General features: G+C 38.1%; 2 protein-coding genes across 3 annotated transcripts in view; both read right to left on the reverse strand.

Annotated features, from left to right (window-relative positions):
- Nucleotides 1–12,237, reverse strand: part of Mms19 (MMS19 nucleotide excision repair protein) — a 100,787-nt gene extending 88,550 nt beyond the window's left edge. For both annotated transcript variants that reach the window (XR_011039646.1, XM_068347386.1), the window contains exons 1-3: nucleotides 12,056–12,237; nucleotides 9,979–10,217; nucleotides 5,742–5,886 (exon numbers count right to left, since the gene is read on the reverse strand). Coding sequence is in view for 1 of the 2 variants with exons in the window: in XM_068347386.1 (XP_068203487.1) it covers nucleotides 5,742–5,886; nucleotides 9,979–10,217; nucleotides 12,056–12,152 (481 nt within the window). In the remaining variant the exon portion in view is untranslated. The remainder of the gene's footprint in view (nucleotides 1–5,741; nucleotides 5,887–9,978; nucleotides 10,218–12,055) is intronic.
- A 6,886-nt stretch (nucleotides 12,238–19,123) lies between these two features.
- The window catches only part of LOC137617055 (uncharacterized PE-PGRS family protein PE_PGRS10-like), a 7,001-nt gene continuing 3,848 nt past the window's right edge, over nucleotides 19,124–22,276 (reverse strand). The window contains exons 4-5 of the mRNA XM_068346903.1: nucleotides 21,958–22,064; nucleotides 19,124–20,270 (exon numbers count right to left, since the gene is read on the reverse strand). Coding sequence (XP_068203004.1) covers nucleotides 19,554–20,270; nucleotides 21,958–22,064 — 824 coding nt within the window. The 3' untranslated portion in view covers nucleotides 19,124–19,553. The remainder of the gene's footprint in view (nucleotides 20,271–21,957; nucleotides 22,065–22,276) is intronic.

Below are 22,276 nucleotides of genomic sequence, written 5' to 3' on the forward strand. Positions count from 1 at the left end.
CCCAAGCCGAGAACTTCTCCCGTGTCATATCAGACTCTCGCTCTATAAGCCAGCTTAAAAGTAGGGAAAGCAAAGGCTGTCTCCCCCAAACTCCTCCTGGTGATTAACCAGTCGCCTAGCAAACGTAAAGCTCTCTTAGAAGAGCGAGAGAGCACTAGCTTATAAAACAACGGCTTCGAAGTAGCTAGGCCTAGTGTAAACTCTGACGTTTAGGCGAACGAGGAGCAGCAGTTACAAAAAGATCCGGACAAAGATCCTTAAAAATCAGCAAGATTTATTTAAAGTCCATAGAGGGCTGAGCAGCTTTAGGCTCCTCTCTGTCTGACAGAGTCCTCAAGGGAATATCAGTAGGAGGGGGATCAGCAACTTCCTCATTTGAAGGAACCTTGTCCGACAATAGCCGAGTCTCAAGCAAGGGAGAGACCTGCCGTGGTGGCAATGCTTGACAAGCAGAGTCCACACGCAAAGGAGCAATCAGTAGCAGTCAAGGACGCTAAGTCATGTAACTGCTTAAAGGACTGACCAGTAACAACAACAGGTGCGGGAGGACGTTCGACGTCAACTCGAGACTGCCTTGACTGCTTAGACTGAGCAGTCAAAACAACTCTTGACTGCGGTGCTTGACGCTCAACGTCAAAACAAGTCAACTTTGCTGGTTGGTGAACGTACTGAACGTCAACAAGAGCAAGCGGCAGCGGCTGAACGTCCACAAGCGGCTGAGAGTCAACACGGGACTGCATCGAGTGAGGCTCTACAAAACACGATTGACGTGACTTTGTAACGTCAATGTCAACAGGACGAGCAAAGGCTCGTTTGGGCGGCTGACGGCCAAGATCTCGATCAGCTAAGCGGCGAGGATCATCGTGAACCTGCTCAACAGAATAGTCCTCCATAAGAGAGGCAAGCTTATTCTGCATGTCTTGCCGTACAACCCATTTAGGATCAACGGGAATGGTTGCGGTAAGAGACGAGGGTAACGTCTGTGACTGCAAAACCTTGCCTACAAAAAGACTCTCGGAGCCTGTGTTACGCTTTTGTTTAGGCAGCGAGCAGTCTTCCGATGACTGCATACGGTCAGAGCTGTCCTAATGGTTACAAACAGGATGCTGGACCTGTCCTGAAAGGACTGACTTTCGCTTAAAGGGCCTCGAAACCTTGTTCCACGGTTTCTTATGCGAAATGCCTTCGGATGACGAGGAGAAAATCGTCTCGCTCGTCTTATGGTAGGGGCGGTGTTGATGAGACACGCCTGAAACCATAGAGGGAACGTCTGTTCGCTGATCAAGTCCTCTCGAACCCATAAGTCGTATGACATTACTTCTCCCCTGGGCTTGGGAGCTTGCAAGAGGTCTCGGACTAGGTGAACGACAGGCACGAACAGACGAACCCTCGGTCGCAACACTGATAACACTTTGCGCAATTATCACTTTATCACTACGATTTTCTGTTTTGCACTTACTTCACTGAAATCGAATTTTACAACAATTCACATTAGGTATGAATAAAACTGATTTCTACCTGAAGCACGCAATTCTACCCTCATCAAAAGGTTATAATTGCGAAATCAGTCGTATAATGTAAGCACATTAATACAAGCAAAAAACAGTAAACATATATTAAGATAAAAAGATCAGTGGCTGGGAAGGAGACTAAACACTAGTTCATTCAAAACTACGTTTTCAATCTCTCACCGTACAGTGCCTTGGGACGAGAATAAAAACTAAAAACGTTTTATCCTTTCTCCCCGTACAGAGACTAGGGACGAGAGTAAAAAACTGACTCGAGAACAACGTTACTCGCTTGGGACGAGAATAAAGATCGGAACGTTCTCTCTTCCTCTCTCTCTCTCTCTCTCTCTTGATTTCGCACCGAAGAGAAGAGCCCACTTACCTTTCGTCAATAAACAGGTTATTTGACCAAAGGAAAAAACTGAAAGGTTTTTCAATTAACAAGTTCCTTTAAAATAGTATTTAAAACATTTAAGTTTGAAAGAAGAATGAACAAAACGTCAGAATCGATTTACTCTTTCTGCAAAGTGAAACCGTGATTCTCTCTCTCTCTATCGTAACGATAGAGCGCAAACTGCGTAGCATAAATAAACTAAACGTTAGTTCATCTTTGAAACAGTACGAAGACTATTCAAAGAAAATCTTTCATAAAATATTTACTAAAAAATATTTATTTAATAAGTTTTAAATCATTTGCTCTGTAAAAGCTATTTACGATTGAAAGGGCTCAACGTTGTTTAACTTCGGTTTCCAAGTTAGGACCGCCTACTCTCGGATTAGAGGAGGAATAGGAAAGGTCGCATATAAACAAATCATTAAAATTTATCTTGATGTTTACTATAAATGGAAAGCTAATCGAAGAGGCCTAATAAAGGCGGTTGAGATATAAAATATATAGTTAACAACAACAATTTATAACGTGATAAGATAATTGCTAAAAGCCTAAAACACACTTCCTTACTAAGGGAAGGGTCGGCCATTTAAAAGTCAAAGAAAGTCCAAAAAACAATCCAAAGTCATCAAAAATTAAATCTATCCAAAAACGAGTTTAAGATTTAAGTTGAAGATAAAACACCTGCACTGCGAAAGCTCAAACCAAAAGGAAGTACTTCACCAAATATGTTGAGAAAACTCCAGGTTATACAGCGAGCATTGATACGTCTTGTCGTTAAGGCCGACAGAGAAAAATTGGGTCTGTTTACATGTATATGCGGTATCTGGCCGATAGTTGGCGCTAGTGGGCACACCCGCAACCTTCATAGCGATCGCTCGCGAGTTTTTGTGTGTTTTTCTGTCGAGCCGCCGGAGGCTCAGCTATTATATATTCACCGGCTAAGTTAAATATTTAAAATTATTCATTTACATTAGTTTCTGATGTTAGGGGGTTATAATTTTAATATTAATTAACATTAAAAACCTTTAAAAATAAGTGTTCAGTATATGTGAATTCATGGATGTGTGGAATGCATCAGGTGAATTTCCTTTACTTTTTATGGGAAAAAATTGTTATAGGATACCAGCATTTAAGGTTGAAAGCTCGCTCCCAGAAAGAATTCATCTCGTAAACCAATGTACTAGTGTACATCTATTTTAGAGGACAAAACACTTGTATACACTTGAGAACAAATAACTGCTGAGTACAGAATCAGACCTTAACATTTATGGGTTAGCTTCTCCTGAATTTGATTATTTGTTGGAAGGGCCCAGTATTCCATGAAGCAAGAATTTATTCACAATTATTTAAGAGCGGACAATGAGCAATTACATTATTACAGAAGGACTTGAAAATTCCCTTTTATGAAAATATAAATCTCAACCCACTCTCCCCAGTTATATAAATGAGTGTTGTGTTCTATTTAGTCTTATATGGAGGATCTTGGAGTGTCATCAAGGGGGCTCTCATTATTCTTGGCTTTTCCTGGATTGTTTGTGTGTCTGTTACCAAACCCTACTCAATAGTAGGGATTGACTGTACATGAACTGTGCAAAAATAAAAAGAAATTGTTTTAAAATAAATAAAACTATAAGAAAGATTACTAGAAATGAAACTATAAGAGATATTACTAACAATGAAACTATAAGAAAGATTACTATAAATGAAACTATACGAGATATTACTAACAATGAAACCATAAGAGAGATTACTAGAGTATCATATGTGGATGAGATCATAAAGAGGGGTACATGGAGATGGTTTAGGCATGCTCTTTACACTTCCCAAGAGAGATTAGTCCATCAAACATTTAACTGTGCTCCAAAATGCACTACAGTGAACCCTCGTTTATCGCGGTAGATAGGTTCCAGACCCGGCCGCGATAGGTGAAAATCCGCGAAGTAGTGACAACATATTTACTTATTTATTTAACATGTATATTCAGACTTTTAAAACCTTCCCTTGTACGTAGTACTGTTAACAAACTACCCTTTAATGTACAGAACACTTAATGCATGTACTAACATACCCTAAACTAAAACAGGCACAAATATTAAGGGCGACTTTATATCATGCGTTTCCTAAACACGCCAAAAAGCACGATAAAAAATGGAAACCATTGTTTTGTTTACGTTTATCTCTGATTATAATGAAGAAACAAACGCATTTACACATCTGTGTATAGGTTAGTTTCTGCATCGATTATATTGATTATTCAGTACAGTATGTTGATTTGGTTATTACTAATGTTTTACTGTACTTAATTTTTCTTAGGACTTCCAAATGAAATTTTTTCTTTATGACGCCGCCTGAAACGACGGCGTCATAAAGTACGCTCAGTAAACAAACTAAGGAATTTAACGCGCATGATGAAAGTGATAAATAATGATATTACAGTAAAAGCTTTAATAAAATATGTTATTACAAATATTATTTACTGTATCTATATAAAATCATACATACGTAGCAAAGCAGGAAAACAATCTACGAGAGAGAGAGAGAGAGAGAGAGAGAGAGAGAGAGAGAGAGAGAGAGAGAGAGAGAGAGAGAGAGTTGTTTTACATACGTAAATGTAAATTTTAAACAAAAAAAAATAGCCCCATTTCATAGAAAATAGATTACAAATATTTTACTTTATCATATTACAGTAGTCTGTATAATACTGTAAAGTTCAGTACAGTATGTTGTTGTTAAAGTCGGGGCGATGAAATTCTCACGAAACAAAAACACACCATTTGAGTACAACAGCTGATTCTCTCTCTCTCTCTCTCTCTCTCTCTCTCTCTCTCTCTCTCTCTCTCTCTTCGTGTTATACAATACTTACATTTAGATGAAGAAACTAAAATTAGTTTTGTTAGTGTCAATTAAATACGAAACTAAATAATTAGGCCGAGTCTACATCCATTTCAATCATAGCTAAAAATACGGCATCCGATTTCATCAGCAAAACACTATTTTTTGGGAAATATCATTTTATTCTAGAAAATTGCCACTCTTTAAATAGATAATTGCACATTAAGAAAGCGTGTACTTTTGTTTTTAAATTTCGGGTTTGTTTTAAAAATCGAGTATTGTTGACTTTTTTTTTTTTTTACTTTTGGCTGTGATTAGATCAGCTGTCATCTAGCTGCCGCTCTTGAGTGTGTACGAATACACTAACAAAGTATCATTTATACCATTTCTTAACTTATTCAAACCGTCTACAGTATACAGTTGATATTACATAAGCACTAATGTGTTATAACCTATCAAATTTTTTTGTTTATTACATTTAAACCCCCTCTCTCTCTCTCTCTCTCTCTCTCTCTCTCTCTCTCTCTCTCTCTCTGTGGGCTACTTTTCACTACCTCCCATTCCTTACCTCTCTCTATCTCTTTAACAAATGATATCTTTGTTGCTCCTCAAAGTTTCATTTATATTGAAAATCAATCACGATTCAATTTTCCTTACTTTCTCCAATCTCGCACCATCGGTCACATCGCGGTATTTTCGATATTTCTGGAAAATCCGCGATATATTTATATACATGGGTTATGAAAAAAATCCGCGAAGTGGTGAATCCGCGATGGTCGAACCGCGAAGTAGCGAGGGTTCACTGTATAAGAGTTGGAAGACCCAGGCCTACATGTCTGAGGACTATGAAGCATGAAGTAGGAGACGATGAATAGAGAAGTATTGATTTAAAAGCTCAAGATAGATATGACAGGTGAAATCTAACAGAGGCCCTTTGCAACAATATAGGCGTAGGAGATGATGATTATCATAACATAAATAAACATATCCAACTAGTACATAAATACCTTCTATCTTATTCAAAAGGCAGAATTTCAAGAATGTAAATATATTACGTCGATCTGGCATCATCTGAGACTGACAATGTACCTCACTGAACAGAGGCTTGAGCAGTGCGATGATTTCGTCTTTCCCAATATTTTCCTGCTCAACCTGAAAAGAAGAATGATTTGATTACCACAGGAAATTCTGTATCTCAACATTTACCCACAATTTATAATGCTATTAGTTCTAGTAGTGTTTGCTATTACAAAAACTTAACAAACAAAATATGCTCCTCTAAAATGGTTGCCAGGGTATCCCTAGTGGTACTAGCCTACTCATTTAACTTCATTCCTCACACTGCTTTACCTGAATTTTGTATTTTGATGTGTTTTCTGTTTGACCCATAAATTAATTCTTGTTACTTTACCATATAACTCTGCTATGATACTAAGAAAATCAGGATATTCTACACAACACAAAGTCTTCAATTGATTTGCCTTTTCAGGCAAAACAGAATACTGGTTTTGTTTAAGTTATGGAATAGGTGCAAAAATGCAATGAAAAACAAGCAATTACTGTAAGCTACTATCGTCATCACAAACTTAATTCAAATGACAGACTAAGATGATACAAATGAGAACCAAAAGTTCATAAGTTCTAGATTGAAATAGTCACAGAAATGTAGTTGTGGTCAATTAATGATCATTCTGTATATTATAATTTATACTGTTATATAAATATCCTGCATATAGATTATATTTACGTTATACTTTCTTCTGACCATTGGCTGTTTCTTCTAAGCTTAAAAAGACACTTAATTGTGATATGTGTTCGAGTTAGTGTCGATTTTACAATGGTTTTCCATCATCTCACAAGATTTCTTCAAGCTAAAGTACTTATTCCTTTTACCCCCAGAGGACGTACTGGTACGTTTCACAAAACATCCCTTTACCCCCATGGACGTACCGGTACGTCCTTGCAAAAAAATGCTATAAAAACTTTTTTTTTCCTATTTTTGATAATTTTTTGAAAAAATGTTATTTTCATTAGTAAAATAAATTTTTGAATATACTTACCCGATGATCATGTAGCTGTCAACTCCGTTGCCCGACAGAAATCTACGGTCGGGATAAGCCAGCGATCGCTATACAGGTGGGGGTGTACTCACCAGCGCCATCTGTGGTCAGGTACTCCAGTACTTCTTGTCAACAAGACCTCAATTTTCTCCTCGGTCCACTGGTTCTCTATGGGGAGGAAGGGCGGGTCCTTTAAATCATGATCATCGGGTAAGTATATTCAAAAATTTATTTTACTAATGAAAATAACATTTTTCAATATTAATCTTACCCGATGATCATGTAGCTGATTCACACCCAGGGTGGTGGGTGGAGACCAGAATACATGTTAACAAAGAAGCTAAGTATCCCATATTTCATTTTATTAGTTATTCAAAATAACAATATAAAATAAATAAGTACCTGGTAAGGGAGTCGACTTGAACCATTACTCTGCCTTTAATAAGTACGTCTTCCTTACTGAGCGTAGCGGTCCTCTTAGGATGCTGAACGACTCTTAGGTGCTGAAGTATAAAGGGCTGCAACCCATACTAAAGGACCTCATCACAACCTCTAACCTAGGCGCTTCTCAAGAAAGAATTGACCACCCGCCAAATCAACCAGGATGCGGAAGGCTTCTTAGCCGACCGTACAACCCAAAAACAACAATAAAAGCAATCAAGAGAAAGGTTAAAAAGGTTATGGGATTATGGGAATGTAGTGGCTGAGCCCTCACCTACTACTGCACTCGCTGCTACGAATGGTCCCAGGGTGTAGCAGTTCTCGTAAAGAGACTGGACATCTTTGAGATAGAATGATGCGAACACTGACTTGCTTCTCCAATAGGTTGCATCCATAACACTTTGCAGAGAACGGTTCTGTTTGAAGGCCACTGAAGTAGCCACAGCTCTCACTTCATGTGTCCTTACCTTCAGTAAAGCAAGGTCTTCTTCCTTCATATGAGAATGAGCTTCTCTAATCAGAAGCCTGATGTAGTAAGAAACAGCGTTCTTAGACATTGGTAGCGAAGGCTTCTTAACAGCACACCATAAGGCTTCTGATTGTCCTCGTAAAGGTTTTGACCTTTTCAGATAGTACCTAAGAGCTCTGACTGGGTAAAGTACTCTCTCCAGCTCGTTACCCACCAAGTTGGATAGGCTAGGGATCTCGAACGATTTAGGCCAAGGACGTGAAGGAAGCTCGTTTTTAGCCAAAAAACCGAGCTGCAAGGAACATGTAGCCGTTTCTGACGTGAAACCTATGTTCCTGCTGAAGGCGTGGATCTCACTTACTCTCTTAGCTGTTGCTAGGCATACGAGGAAAAGAGTTTTTAATGTGAGGTCCTTGAAAGAGGCTGATTGGAGCGGTTCAAATCTAGATGACATCAGGAACCTTAGGACTACGTCTAGATTCCAGCCTGGAGTGGACAACCGACGTTCCTTAGAGGTCTCAAAAGACCTAAGGATGTCCTGCAGATCTTTGTTGGGGGAAAGATCCAAGCCTCTGTGGCGGAAAACCGCTGCCAACATACTTCTGTAACCCTTGATCGTAGGAGCTGATAGGGATCTAGCGTTCCTTAGATGTAACAGGAAGTCAGCAATCTGGGTTACAGTGGTACTGGTTGAGGAAACTGCATTGGCCTTGCACCAGCTTCGGAAGACTTCCCATTTAGATTGATAGACTCTGAGAGTGGATGTCCTCCTGGCTCTAGCAATCGCTCTGGCTGCCTCCTTCGAAAAGCCTCTAGCTCTTGAGAGTCTTTCGATAGTCTGAAGGCAGTCAGACGAAGAGCGTGGAGGCTTGGGTGTACCTTCTTTACGTGAGGTTGACGCAGAAGGTCCACTCTTAGAGGAAGAGTCCTGGGAACGTCGACCAGCCATTGCAGTACCTCTGTGAACCATTCTCTCGCGGGCCAGAGGGGAGCAACCAACGTCAGCCGTGTCCCTTTGTGAGAGGCGAATTTCTGAAGTACCCTGTTGATAATCTTGAACGGCGGGAATGCATACAGGTCGAGATGGGACCAATCCAGCAGAAAGGCATCCACGTGAACTGCAGCCGGGTCTGGAATCGGAGAACAATACAATGGGAGCCTCTTGGTCATCGAGGTAGCGAACAGATCTATGGTTGGCTGACCCCAAAGGGACCAAAGTCTGCTGCAAACATTCTTGTGAAGGGTCCACTCTGTGGGGATGACCTGACCCTTCCGGCTGAGGCGATCTGCCATGACATTCATATCGCCCTGAATGAACCTCGTTACCAGCGTGAGCCTTCGATCTTTTGACCAAATGAGGAGGTCCCTTGCGATCTCGAACAACTTCCTCGAATGAGTCCCCCCCTGCTTGGAGATGTAAGCCAAGGCTGTGGTGTTGTCGGAGTTCACCTCCACCACCTTGTTTAGCTGGAGGGACTTGAAGTTCATTAAGGCCAGATGAACCGCCAACAACTCCTTGCAATTGATGTGAAGTGTCCTTTGCTCCTGATTCCATGTTCCCGAGCATTCCTGTCCGTCCAATGTCGCACCCCTCCATGTAGGTCTTGCCGGTGGCACGACAGAGGAAAAATTGAGGTCTTGTTGACAAGAAGTACTGGAGTACCTGACCACAGATGGCGCTGGTGAGTACACCCCCACCTGTATAGCGATCGCTGGCGTATCCCGACCTGAGATTTCTGTCGGGCAACGGAGTTGACAGCTACATGATCATCGGGTAAGATTAATATTGAAAAATTCAGGCATTTTCCAAGAGAATGAGACCAACCTGACCTCTCTATGACAAAAATTAAGGCTGTTAGAGCAATTTAAAAAAATATACTGCAAAATGTGCTGGGGAAAAAATAACCCCTTGGGGGTTAAGGGTTGGAAATTTCCAAAGAGCCTGGGGGTAAAAGGGTTAAGTACCTTGACATTTGTTAGTCATTAAGTTTGATATTTGTTCCTGAACATGATCATGAACAAACAATTGCTTTGCAAAAGGGAGAGATATCATTACGATTGTCTAATTGCCGCTGTATGAATTGGGAGGGGGGAAGGTTAAGTAATAATAACAAAAAGGTTTAAAAAGTAACATACAGTAATACACCTGAAAGATTATCCAGTAAAAACTCAACTCAGAAAAATGCTTATATAGAATAGATTTATAATAGAAGAAATAACAAGAAAAGTAATGTGAAATATGTGCACACAGATATATAAACAAAGAATACTTACTAAACCCATTATGGCATATATGACATGAGGTGTGACAGAGTGGTGGTCCTTAAACCGATCAACAAAAAATGCCGTTAAAAAGACAGTTTCCTCATGATTGAGCTTATTGCGAGGCAATTTATGAAGGACATCAGCAAGTAGTCTTGTCCCTACAGCTCGATGAGAAGGGCTTGGGTTTGTTAAACTTGTGCCCAAAGCCTCAATGACCTCTAGCAAAGATATCTCCTTAGTTTCGATTTCTGAAAAGAAAGGAGGATGCAATTAAACAGAGTAAAGATGCAATTAACAATATCATTCAAGAAAGTTCTGTCATAGATAAAAACTTATCACTTTAATAATTACTATTGCACCACAGTAAAGAAGGTAGATTAACATTTAAATTTCCGTAACTTTCATAGAGTCAGAACATAAAAGATGGGAAAAAAATATTCCTTGGGGTAAGACAAAGATTGGACTGGTATTTTGTCATCACTCCATCTACAAACAACTAGGATGATATAAAATCTATAATCAACTAGTCTAACACTCTTGAATTTTCCCTTAAACTGAAAATACATTTTCTTATGTGTATAGTCCTTTCAATCTATTCCTAAATTTTCATTGAATCTTACAATTTCAATTACCTACACAGTTGTGTAAGAGCATTTACTTTAGCTACTGGGAGGATATATGAATCCAAATTACCGACTCTGTCTTCTGCCTTGTAATCTAGTTGTCTCAAAGAGCAACTAAGATATGAGAATGAAAGAGTTTTGTCTCTAAAATCCTACAAGGGAGCATCCCACCTGGGACCCCCTTTAGACCACCTTATCCTTAGCTTACTTTAAGATTATCAACACTGTGTTTGCTTTACAACCAGGTTCACTCATGGCAAGGTAACACTAAGCCATAATATTTCATGAATCGAAAAACAAGCTTCATAATATTGTAATTCTGACAAAGATAAACATTTACCCCATAAATAAAATTGAGAGGTGTATGTAGAAGATTGGGACAAGCATTAAATCTACAGTATTTTCCTTAAGGGGAAAATATTGTTTATCTTGAATTGAAATACAATATTATGAGCTAGTTTTACAATTTCTGAAACAGGATTTAGTGTTACCTTACCAGGAATGTGGCCAGTTGGGAGGCAAACAAAGGGTTTAGACTAAAGTCTTTTTGTAAGCTAGGGATATGGAGATCCAAGGTAGGTCTCAGGATAGGTGCAGGCCCCATGTAGGTAAGGTTGCAGCTCTTAGGTTAGGTTAGGTGGGAACCGCAGGTTATGTGACGTTCCTGTGTTTGTTTTCCTCTCGAGAAGTGGTTTTTCAGTCATTAATTTTGAAATCTTACACCCAGTCCCGTAACTAATAAAAAGACGGAGCCTTTGTATAACAGCAGTCAGTTCTCGTGTCAATTGAAAATGGGCATCAACTAACCTAAACTTAGGGTGTATGTATGATAGCGGCCACCTGTATGTATCATTATGTTTAACTTAGAATACGGCAGTGTAACGGACCCCATTAGGTAAGTAGATAAAGACAAGGCTTGTAGGTTAGGTTAGGGGGAAAAGTTTAGGTTAGTTGATGTCCATTTTTGATGAACGCGTGAGGAACTGGCCGCTGATATACATAGGCTCCCGAAACTTTCCCCCCTAACCTAACCTACAAGCTGTGTCCTTACCTACTTACATGACAGGGGGGGAGGGCTAACGTCCCATGTGAACCCCCTTACACTGCTGTATTCTTAGTTAGCCGTAATCATACGTACAGGTGGCCGCTATCTTACATACACCCCAAGAAGACCAAACGTTTACACCCGTCCGGATCAACTATATGGTCCGACAGAACAATACTACAGGTAGTCTTAACCTAGTCTAGCTTAGGTCCAAAATATATAAGTAAAATCTAGTTTCTTCACTATGACAATAGACCAATTACTTAAACCAAAATATACATAACTCATAGAACAAATAAAAAATAAGAAATTTCCAAGTGACAAAAAAAAAAAAAACGGGTTACGTTAAACATGACAGTAACAAGTACGGTTTAGCTTAATCTAATATATAAATCCAAATTAAACTTTTTCCACCTACTTGGGGACAGTGAATGTAGTATAACATTGACATCTTGTGACCCAGAATTGGGCAGCTTATCAAGTTCTCGAAGAATATCAGCCTTGGAGCTGATCATCTTGAAAAACTAAGTTTCTCTCGAACACGTTACAAAATATGCAATCGGGACCGTTTTGCAACCTGGAAAAAGACCAGTTTAGTACCCGGAATTACATGGCTCCTCTTCTTCTTCTTAGCTTCGTCTTATTCTCGTAATCTGCATAATATTATTATCATTATTATTATTATTATTATTATTATTATTATTATTATTATTATTATTATTATTGTTGTTGTTGTTGTTGTTGTTGTTGTTATCACAACTTATCCCATGAAAGTATCAGTTTCCATAGGAAGTAACCAGAGAAAGTCTAAACCTAAAAAGAGGATCTTAAAATCAAATGTAGAATATATATATATATATATATATATATATATATATATATATATATATATATATATATATATATATATATATATATATATATTAAATGTACAGTATAACAATGATAGAGAAGTAAGTAAATATCATTAAAAAGAAAAACAACAGTCACTGACATATTTTAGCTGGTGAACCAGGACGAGCTCCATTTTCAAAAAAAAAAGAAAAAAAAATAGAAAAAAAGGCATAAGCTTATATAATTTATTAACAACGGTCTTATTCATTGCAATATAAAATAGTAATTTTACTCCACCGTTTCCTTGCCTTTTACATACCTCAAACATGGTTAAAATGATAAATAATAGGCCTACGCAGTTTTCACTACTGTACTCTATTTAAATCTAAAGTGGATGAACTAAAGTATGACATTAAATTTATGATATCTTCCTTCTTTTTTCAAATCCATTGATTATACATCATTTGTATGTAAAAAGAAAAAAAAAATCTTTCATTTTTACCTTAGTCAACTTATCTTGTGCCTCCCACTTTCTCTGTTCTTGTCATCAGTGAGAAAATATATTTACACACACGCACACACATACACACACACATACACACACACACACATATATATATATATATATATATATATATATATATATATATATATATATATATATATATATGTATATATATATATATATATATATATATATATATATATATATATATAACAAAATCTATTACTCTATATGTAGTAACAATTCTTAGCTTCCATTCCCTATTATGCTTTTAAGTTCAAATTTTCTCTTTCATAAAGAAAAAAATCTATCTTTCATGAACTTATCTTCCCTTCTTAACATCATGCCATCTACATGCAATTGTCGATATATTCAATTTACAGTCCTATTACCTTACAAACATAATGATTTGCTTTCCTTGACTCCTTTCACCACTAATTCATAAATCATCAATCACCCGAAATTATATAATGCAACCCTGTTTACAGCTGTAGTCGCCACATATTCCAGGCAAAATAAACCCCACCTCTGATGACGTCATAAACAATCATGCTGTTTCCCGTGCTAACGTGGTGACGTCATCAGGGGGTGGGGCTTATTTTGTCTTAAATCTTTGTGGTAATTATAGTTTTTTTACTGTAAACCTGTTACTCTCCTCTGAATATCCTAAAATAAGCCTTAACCTGATTATTAAAACTTGAAACTCCTCCCAATTCTTCAGGAATTATAATTATATTTTTTTCTGATTAAAGTGGCTTTATTCACTGTTTTTCTATTCTTATGTAGTCAATCTTTTCCAGAGTTTCATCGTAACACTCCTCCCTCTCTAAAATCATATGCTTTTAACTAACTTCATCAAGCCATCTGTTTTTAATTTCACGCCTTCTTAATCAAAATTCTTCTATATATCTTTCTATACCTTTCATGAATTCTTAAACACTATAATCCTGAAGGTATGACTGAAAAACAAAAAATAACGTAAAGGAAATAAATCGTGTAAAGGAACATAACTGGATATAAAATTAGGGTACTACTTGTCAATACTCATCAGAAAGTTATTGGTAGTACACCTCCGATGGACATTGGCAATTTCCAGCGTGGGTTATAATGTGAGCTTCTTCTTCTTTGTCTACATCTTTTCCCACTTCTATGTGGGGTCGATGTTTCTGGTCAGCTTTCTCCATCTACCTCTGTCCCACACCTCATCGCCGGTTAATCCCTTTGATCAAAGGTCATCCTTGATACAGTCCACCCACCTTCGCTTTGGTCTCTCTCTCCTTCTCGTTCCCTGTACAGTTAGAATCAAAAGAACGCCGACAGTCAGGGGAAATCTTTCGTCAGATGTCTCTAGTGTTCCCATGACAAAACAGACAACGAGTTGCTCCTCTTACTACTGCTACGAAATGGGCGGAGCCTTCTCCAACCTTGGTGAATCAAAGACAGTAAACGGCTGTCTTTGTTAGCGGAAGCATTGAAATGCGAGAGAGAGAGAGAGAGAGAGAGAGAGAGAGAGAGAGAGAGAGAGAGAGAGAGAGAGAGAGATCCAAAAGTTTGAGCTTACTCTAGTTAGTGAAGTAATGTAACAGCACATAAACTCCTGTTTAGACATTTATGCCTATCAAAATATTGTCTGTCTTTATTATACAAGGTTTCCAATAGAAATGATTGTATTATGTTCCCAAAAGCTTATCGTTATTTTTCAGATTCTAGATTGATTGCTAAAAACTACTTAAAGTTTATAGATATTCATTGAATGTAACATTTCGTGATACCTGAGGATACTTTATTGTGAAATATTTCCCATTTTTTTTCAGATTCAGGGGTATGCGCCGTTTCAGTCTTTAAACTCTAAGCCACTTTCCCTTTATTCATCATTTATTTTACATTCCCATTGTTGAGCTTGGTCATCTCACCGTCTGCACCTTGGCCTTGAAGGATTAGCATTGCCATTTGAACTAAAATCTTAAACATATATAGTGAAATCTTTACTACATTGCTAATTCAATCTTTATCGTATTTTATTCACTTGATAATTATCGAAACTGAATTGGAGATAGTTATTACAGGATATAAATAGCGGGACTATTTTGTTAGAATCAAATGCTTATCCAAATAATGGGTGATTTGGGGGGAAAATAACTATAATTGCTTATGGGTGGGTGGAAGATTTGCTTCCTTAAGGATCCGTATACCAACATTTGTCCGGCTGCATATAGTTTTATCATTATATTCCATGCTCCTCTATATACCTTAAATGCTCTGTAGGAAAATTTAACCAGTTGCTTTAAAATCTACTAATATATTTTCGTTAACTGGAATAATGATAGAGGAATGGGATATATATTGTATAAAAAATCTGAGGGGCACCACTTATTCATGGAAGCATGCTTCACAATGCAATTTTCTTTTACTTCAATGGAGATTGTAAAAACTAAGATAGAGGAAAATAAAATACAGATCTCCAAATGCCTTATTCCGGAATCCAGCTAATGAATATCTTGTCTCGGTGTCACACAAATATCAAATAGTTCCAAGTTGAAATGGTCAAGTGAAGGTGTTTCTGCTGCCGCTTGGGAGAGATTTCTTTTATCGAGGCACATTGAGAAGCTAAGAACCAAAGTGACGCCCTAAGACGATCACCAAGTTAGAAGGGCATTCATTTTAAAGATAATATTTAATAAATAAATGAAAAAATAATGATATAAAGAAACACAAATATTAAATGATGAATTGAGGGATAGAGGAAGAAGCTCAGGAAATAAAATCTAAAGAATGAGAGAAAATATTTAGGAATCCATAAGTATCGCTCGTCAGCTGTATGAGTTAGTGATTAAAAGGACAATCAAACTTTTATTTCCGAGATATTTTAATATTTGGTTTTTCCTTTCTCCTACTCACGGCACCAGCTGTAGAAATTGTGGTTTAACTAATACCCTGATAGGCTGAGGAGCTGGTATGGATAGCTTTTGCTCGAACAACCCGAACTAGAGCTTCACGGATAGTAATGCATTTTTCGCTTGTTAAGCGCCCATCTACCTTGCGTTATTTACCCGGTCAAGAGATCTACATCTAGCACCCCATAGCTGGTCTAATTCGGGCACTTGATCATTGTAAATAAGGAATTCATCATACAAAGCTAAGCCTATTTGAATCAAGATTATAAGACCTTTCTGCATGAAATTGATAATAAGTTGGTTTGATCTCAAAGCTGTTTAATTTCTCAAGATAAATCTACTAGCAATTATATAATCATTGATAACTTACAATCAGGGTATTAGAATGGGGAATCATTTCGTGCTTAGGCCATCTATTCGTGAATATTTTCAGGAAAAATTATAGGAGAATTCATTTTGGGAAAATAGGTATATCATAGTTTCATGACAAAATTTCTGAAAATTATGTTGTTCTGAGACTATGATTTGTCAATAAAACAAGTTTTTTAAACCTTTTGCCAGAATGTGATAGCGTCCTCATCTTCCTCAATATAAGTTATTTTCGATACGAAATAATAAATTCTGATTGTATTTTAGGTGCTTTGCAGTCATCAGTATCTATTATATCCATCATCGATTATCTATTATGCAAAGTTGATACTTAAATTTCGTTACTTATTGACCTTCCATCAAGAGCAGCTATTTTTTTTACTGCTACTATTTTTTGCAAATCAACTAATAATGAATTAGGTTAGCCAAATTTACTAGAACATTGACTGTTATCAAATAAATCTCAGGCAATAATACAATAACTTACAGGCTGTATCATGAGTCTACAAGCAGCCTTTCTCCACAACCCCTAAAACAGAAATGACTTTCCTATTTGCTCAGTGTCGGAATGGCCGGGGAAGGGGGGTTGAAGGAGAACCCCCCCCCCCCCCCTGGAAAGTGTCTACTTGGTCCCTCTTACGAATAAAGTAGCAATTGAAAAATAATAGTATATATATATATATATATATATATATATATATATAATATATATATATATATATATATATATATATATATATATATATATATATATATATATATATATGTGTGTGTGTGTGTGTGTGTGTGTGTTTTGTGTTTGTATTGAAAAGTTGAGTCATTAAATGATTATACAGAATTGAAATATGGCAACTCGATTTGTAAGATTTGTATACTTCTGCTAACAAAGACGGCCCTTTACTGTCTGATTCGCTAAGGTTTGAGAATGCTCCGCCCATTTCGTAAAAGTTGTAAGAAGAGCGACTCCTTGTCTGTTTTGTCATGGGAACACTAGAGACATCTGACGAAAGATTTCCCCCGAGTGTCGGCGTTCTTTTGATTCTAACTGTACCTCCATTTCCATTACTCTCCTCCCAATATACTGTTCATCTCTTCTCATAATGTGAGCTTACAATACTAAACATTATTGGGCCTCAATCTCGGCTACAGTTCTAATGGTTTTTGCTCTGCTGGGGCTCACTGTGCTCGCAAAATTAACATTACATCACTACTCCTATGTTCTGATAAGCAATACATGTTGAGCTGCGCTCACAAGCCACGTGGGTCATTATTTCAGGGATATTTTTTAAAACTCCTAATGGTTTTTGCTCCTCCATAGCTTGCTGCACTTGCAAAGAAACACCACATCACTGCTCCTATGTTCTGGAAAGTTCCCAAACTCCATGGGTCATAATTTCAGGGATATTTCTTTATTTTCACATGAGCAACAATAGCTATACTATATGGGTACTGCCTGGAAAACTTCTTAATAAGAAAACTGATTATATTGATCTTCTTTACGTTCCTCTAAGCTTACTATGCCTCTTTATGGTCCTTTACGCTATTCAGCAACACCACCTTAAACGTGATTTGAGGAGTTAGCAGTTAGCAACCAGGAACAATGAGCCTAGTTTATGGTTGTGCCCTTCTACCTCTAGGCTTTCTGTAAAATATATCATACTTTGTGAAAACCAACTGATTTTGTTCTTATAAAACAAGAAAACAAAAGTAGTTTATATTTCATTGGTAAACTCAAGCCTGTACTTATAACCAAAAAGGACTGATAAAAAACTAATAATGACAAGACACATGTGATAATGGTAGCCATTGACACAATTACTTTTGTGAATAACTCATGTCATATTTAGGAATACTTGTCAGGTAGTAGGCTGGCCAAGGCGTTGAGATACTACCACTAGAGAGTTGGTGGGTCCCTACCTGGTCAGATAGTACTACATTGGATTTCTCTCAAGTTATAGCTAATTTTCATTTTGCCTACACACACCGAATAGTCTGGCCTATTCTTTACACATTCTCTTCTGTCTTCATACAGCAGACAACATTGGATAACCGAAAAATTCTTCTTCACGCAAGGGGTTAACTACTGCACTGCAATTGTTCAGTGGCTAATTTCCACTTGGTAAGGGTAGAAGAGACTCTTTAGCTATGGTAAGCTGCTCTTCTAGGAGGACACTCCAAAATCAAATCATTGTTCTCTAGTCTTGAGTAGTGCCATAGCCTCTAAACCAAGGTCTTCCAGAGTTCTCTTGCTTGAGGGTACACTCAAGCACACTATTCTGTTTCCTTATTTCCTTTCCTCACAGGGCTATTTTCCCTGTTGGAGCCCTCTGGCCTTTTCCAACTAGGGTTTTAGCTTAGCTAGTAATCTCCCTATAACAAAGAGCATCTGATATTATATATATATATATATATATATATATATATATATATATATATATATATATATATATATATATATATATATATATATATATATATATTTCCTGTCACATTCAGCAACATTGCCAAAGTATGACTACCCAGTCTTTACCCATCCATTGGGTAGGGGGAGAGGAGGTAGTCATACCCTGGTGATAGGGGGGTACCCCAAAAGGTACACTCAAAAGCAACAATCTCCCATAAATTTCCCAAAACTGCCATGGTGTAGGGGAGGGGTGGGAAGAGTTGAATCTGTGCGCATGCATGTCTACCTAAATATTTAGCCGTTTTTTGACGGTTTGCATACACTAGTAATAATAACAATATTATGCCATTACTGGAACCAGCTTTGTTATAGTGAACAAAATTCAGTCGCCTGGACTTCCAAAACTTTCCAAAATACTCTTCGGGTAAACTTCACACAATTAATAGTTTAGGATGGAAATCAGGACTCAAACTACGAACTATTCATTAAATATGTACAGATTTAATAGGTCTCAGATTTGAATATACAAATGAATATCTATTGTATCTATAATCTTCAAATTTATATACCTACTCCTTAGCTAATGTTGGTATCATTCTATACCTTTTTTTAATACATCCAAAAGACAGATAACTATGAAATGAGTGAGATCATAAAAGCACTCTCTTTAGATACACATCTGAGACACAAAATCTAAATGGCATTACATTGTTGTAGGATTTGTGTTTTTGAAAATTTAACTCAACAGTAAAAAAAAATGCAGGAAGAACGAGTAATGATGTTAACATTGACCAAATCACTAACTGAGGTCAAAGACTCCTAAATTTATTATGACTTTCTTCCCTTAATTGAATGAACAATCAGTTTGATAGAGCATTTGTAACATTACATCCAATATAATCCCCTTAACCTAAGTTGTTTTGGGTGCAGAAGCACTACTTGTGCCAGCTGCACTGCCTGCTGCGCCTGAGCTGCCTGCGTAAGGGAAAGCTCCAGCACCGGAAGCACCGCCAGCAGCACCAGTGTAAGGGAACGCCCCAGCTCCAGAAGCAGCACCGGAAGCACCGGAAGCACCGCTAGCAGCCCCAGCGTAAGGGAAAGCCCCAGCTCCAGATGCACCACCGGCAGCTCCAGCAAATGGAAAGGAGCCTGCTCCAGAGGCCCCTCCAGCAGCTCCAGCGAAGGGGAAAGCGCCAGCGCCTCCGGCTGCTCCAGCGTAGGGGAAAGCACCAGCACCTCCAGCGGCTCCAGCATAAGGGAAAGCCCCTGCTCCAGAAGCACCTCCAGCTGCTCCAGCATAAGGAAAAGCACCTCCAGCAGCTGCGCCCGATGAAGCAGTTTTTGGTACTGGTGGTTTCTTGGCAGCTACTAGAGCAGCCGCAGCTGCCGCAGGGGCGCCGGCCCCTGTCAGGAGGGAGGTGGCTTCGCTCATGAAGGGCGTCACTGCAACATTGCTCATGCAAGCGACCTTTAAACAGTGTATGAAGTCTGTTAACTTGTAATCGACAGGCTCAGGGCAAGAAGCAACTGCAGCTGCTACTGCTGCGCCAAGGTCTGAAGTGATGAAGGCCCCACTCAAGGAGTCAGACACAGCCGTTCGGTTCAGTGTTAGGAGGTCAGGATTCAACTGCAAGACAGGGGTATAGCCTTTATAATAACTTAGTTTGAGAAGTAAAGATAGTAATGTCAATGAATACTTATAAGATATTCAACTCACCGAGGTATCATAGATTTTGGGAATGGTTGTTTCCTCTCGTTATCCCTACATTAAGGGGTCAGTTGTCTGATCTCCCTCTCCCTTACCTTCTATGAAAGGTCTTCTCTTCCACCAAACATCTTCTCTCCATATCCTCCTTCACCTTATCTCATTATCTAATTTTCTGCCTCCCTTTCGATCTCCACCCCAAGCAGGTTCATCCCAAGCCCTCCACACTCCCTCCCCACCATACATACTCAACGCGTGCCCACACCATATCAGTCGTGACACTCTTATCACCTCTGTAATCTATTCTATGCCTGCCATTCTTCCTATTTCATCATTTTCCAGTCTTTTAAGCAGTGATATTCCCATAATGCACCTCAGCTCATCTCTTTTCTCTTAAGCTTTGCATCCTCTTTTCGTCTTAGAGCCCACGTTCCTGATCCATACATTAACACTGATCTTATTACACATGCTGTAGATCTTGACTTTTACCTTGATTGGTATTTCATTATCATATACTACTACTGGTACCTCCATCCACTTCTCCCAGGCTGCTTTTATCTTTGCAAGAAATGTATCTTATTGAATAAGGTTACTAAAAAGATTAAATCTTTCTCAGATTTTCACTAAGAGTCTCTAGGAAGATGTAACTATCATCCAGTTTAGATATTATTGTGAGAAAAAATAAAACTTTACAATTTGATTGTTAATTATAATCTTTACACATCTTATAGACTTACAGCAATGTGCTTGGTACTTTATAATTCGTGATAACCTACAATCTTCAGTTACTATACCATTTGCATATGATCCTGAAGTTTTCTTTTAAAATACTCCATATCACTGTGCAATTTATATTTTGTACTTTTTTAAAGAGAATTTTTTCATTCAGTGTTTACGTTATTTACCTTAGCACAGTTGAACCCTGTTTTACATCATTAATATATAACGTCAAATATTTCTTTCACAAGATAAGAAATCTGTCCTGTACACGTCATACCTCAATCTCATCTTTAAAAAGTCTTAGTATAGCATATTCAATTTTTCCACTTTCTCAAGACAGTCATCTACTAATTTCCTTTTCCTAATGATATTCTTAACTAATCAATTCCCTCCCAGAGAAAGTATCCTATACAGAAGAGAGTCACAGTTTGGGGTACATGTACAGTTGGATGCATGAATCCTTGGTACACCTTGCACTGAGAAAGTACACCTCGTACCAGCTTATTGGGCAGCAAGTTCTTGTAATCAACCCGGCCACCGCCTCTGCCTTCTCTCCTTATACCAAATGTTTGGATACTCTCCGCGAAGTGAGGGTGTATCAGGGTGCACTTCTTCGGAGCGAAGTGTGCCAGGGACTCTTGTGTCCAACTGTACCCCCCGTGGTACATTTTTACTCTTCAGGGGGTAAATTGCATCTAAGAAAATAGTCAGTACTTCATATAATGTATTCTGAATTGAATAATAGAATTATCTCGCAATATCAACGTCATTGTTTATCTTTTCCATCCTCACTTTTAGGGGTACAGGGAGATCTATAAAAATGCCCAAAGGGTACAGTAAAACAAAAAAGTCAGGAATACTGTAAAACATGAAAAGGTTTTATACTCACGAGACCGGTGTTATTTAGAGCACATCTTCGTATAGCCGTGGCAGTTGCGGGATCTGAAGATGCCTTGTCTGCAAGACTTTCCGGTGCCCCAGCAAGGAAGGTCAAGCCTTTCAACAACGAAAAAAAGAACCTCAATAATGGACATAACTTTGAACTGTTATATTAAAGCAACTACAAGTAGAAAGAGCAATCAGAGATTACAGACCTCTGCCTATGAAAAGTGATAACATTTTACTCTGAGTGATTTCAGACCTCCAGCAACGAAGATTGTTAAAAATTTACTAAAGTCTACGGACCAAGCTTTCCCTTTTTCATACAC

This window comes from Palaemon carinicauda, chromosome 23 (assembly GCF_036898095.1).
Source record: "Palaemon carinicauda isolate YSFRI2023 chromosome 23, ASM3689809v2, whole genome shotgun sequence".
NCBI classification, from domain to species: domain Eukaryota; kingdom Metazoa; phylum Arthropoda; class Malacostraca; order Decapoda; family Palaemonidae; genus Palaemon; species Palaemon carinicauda.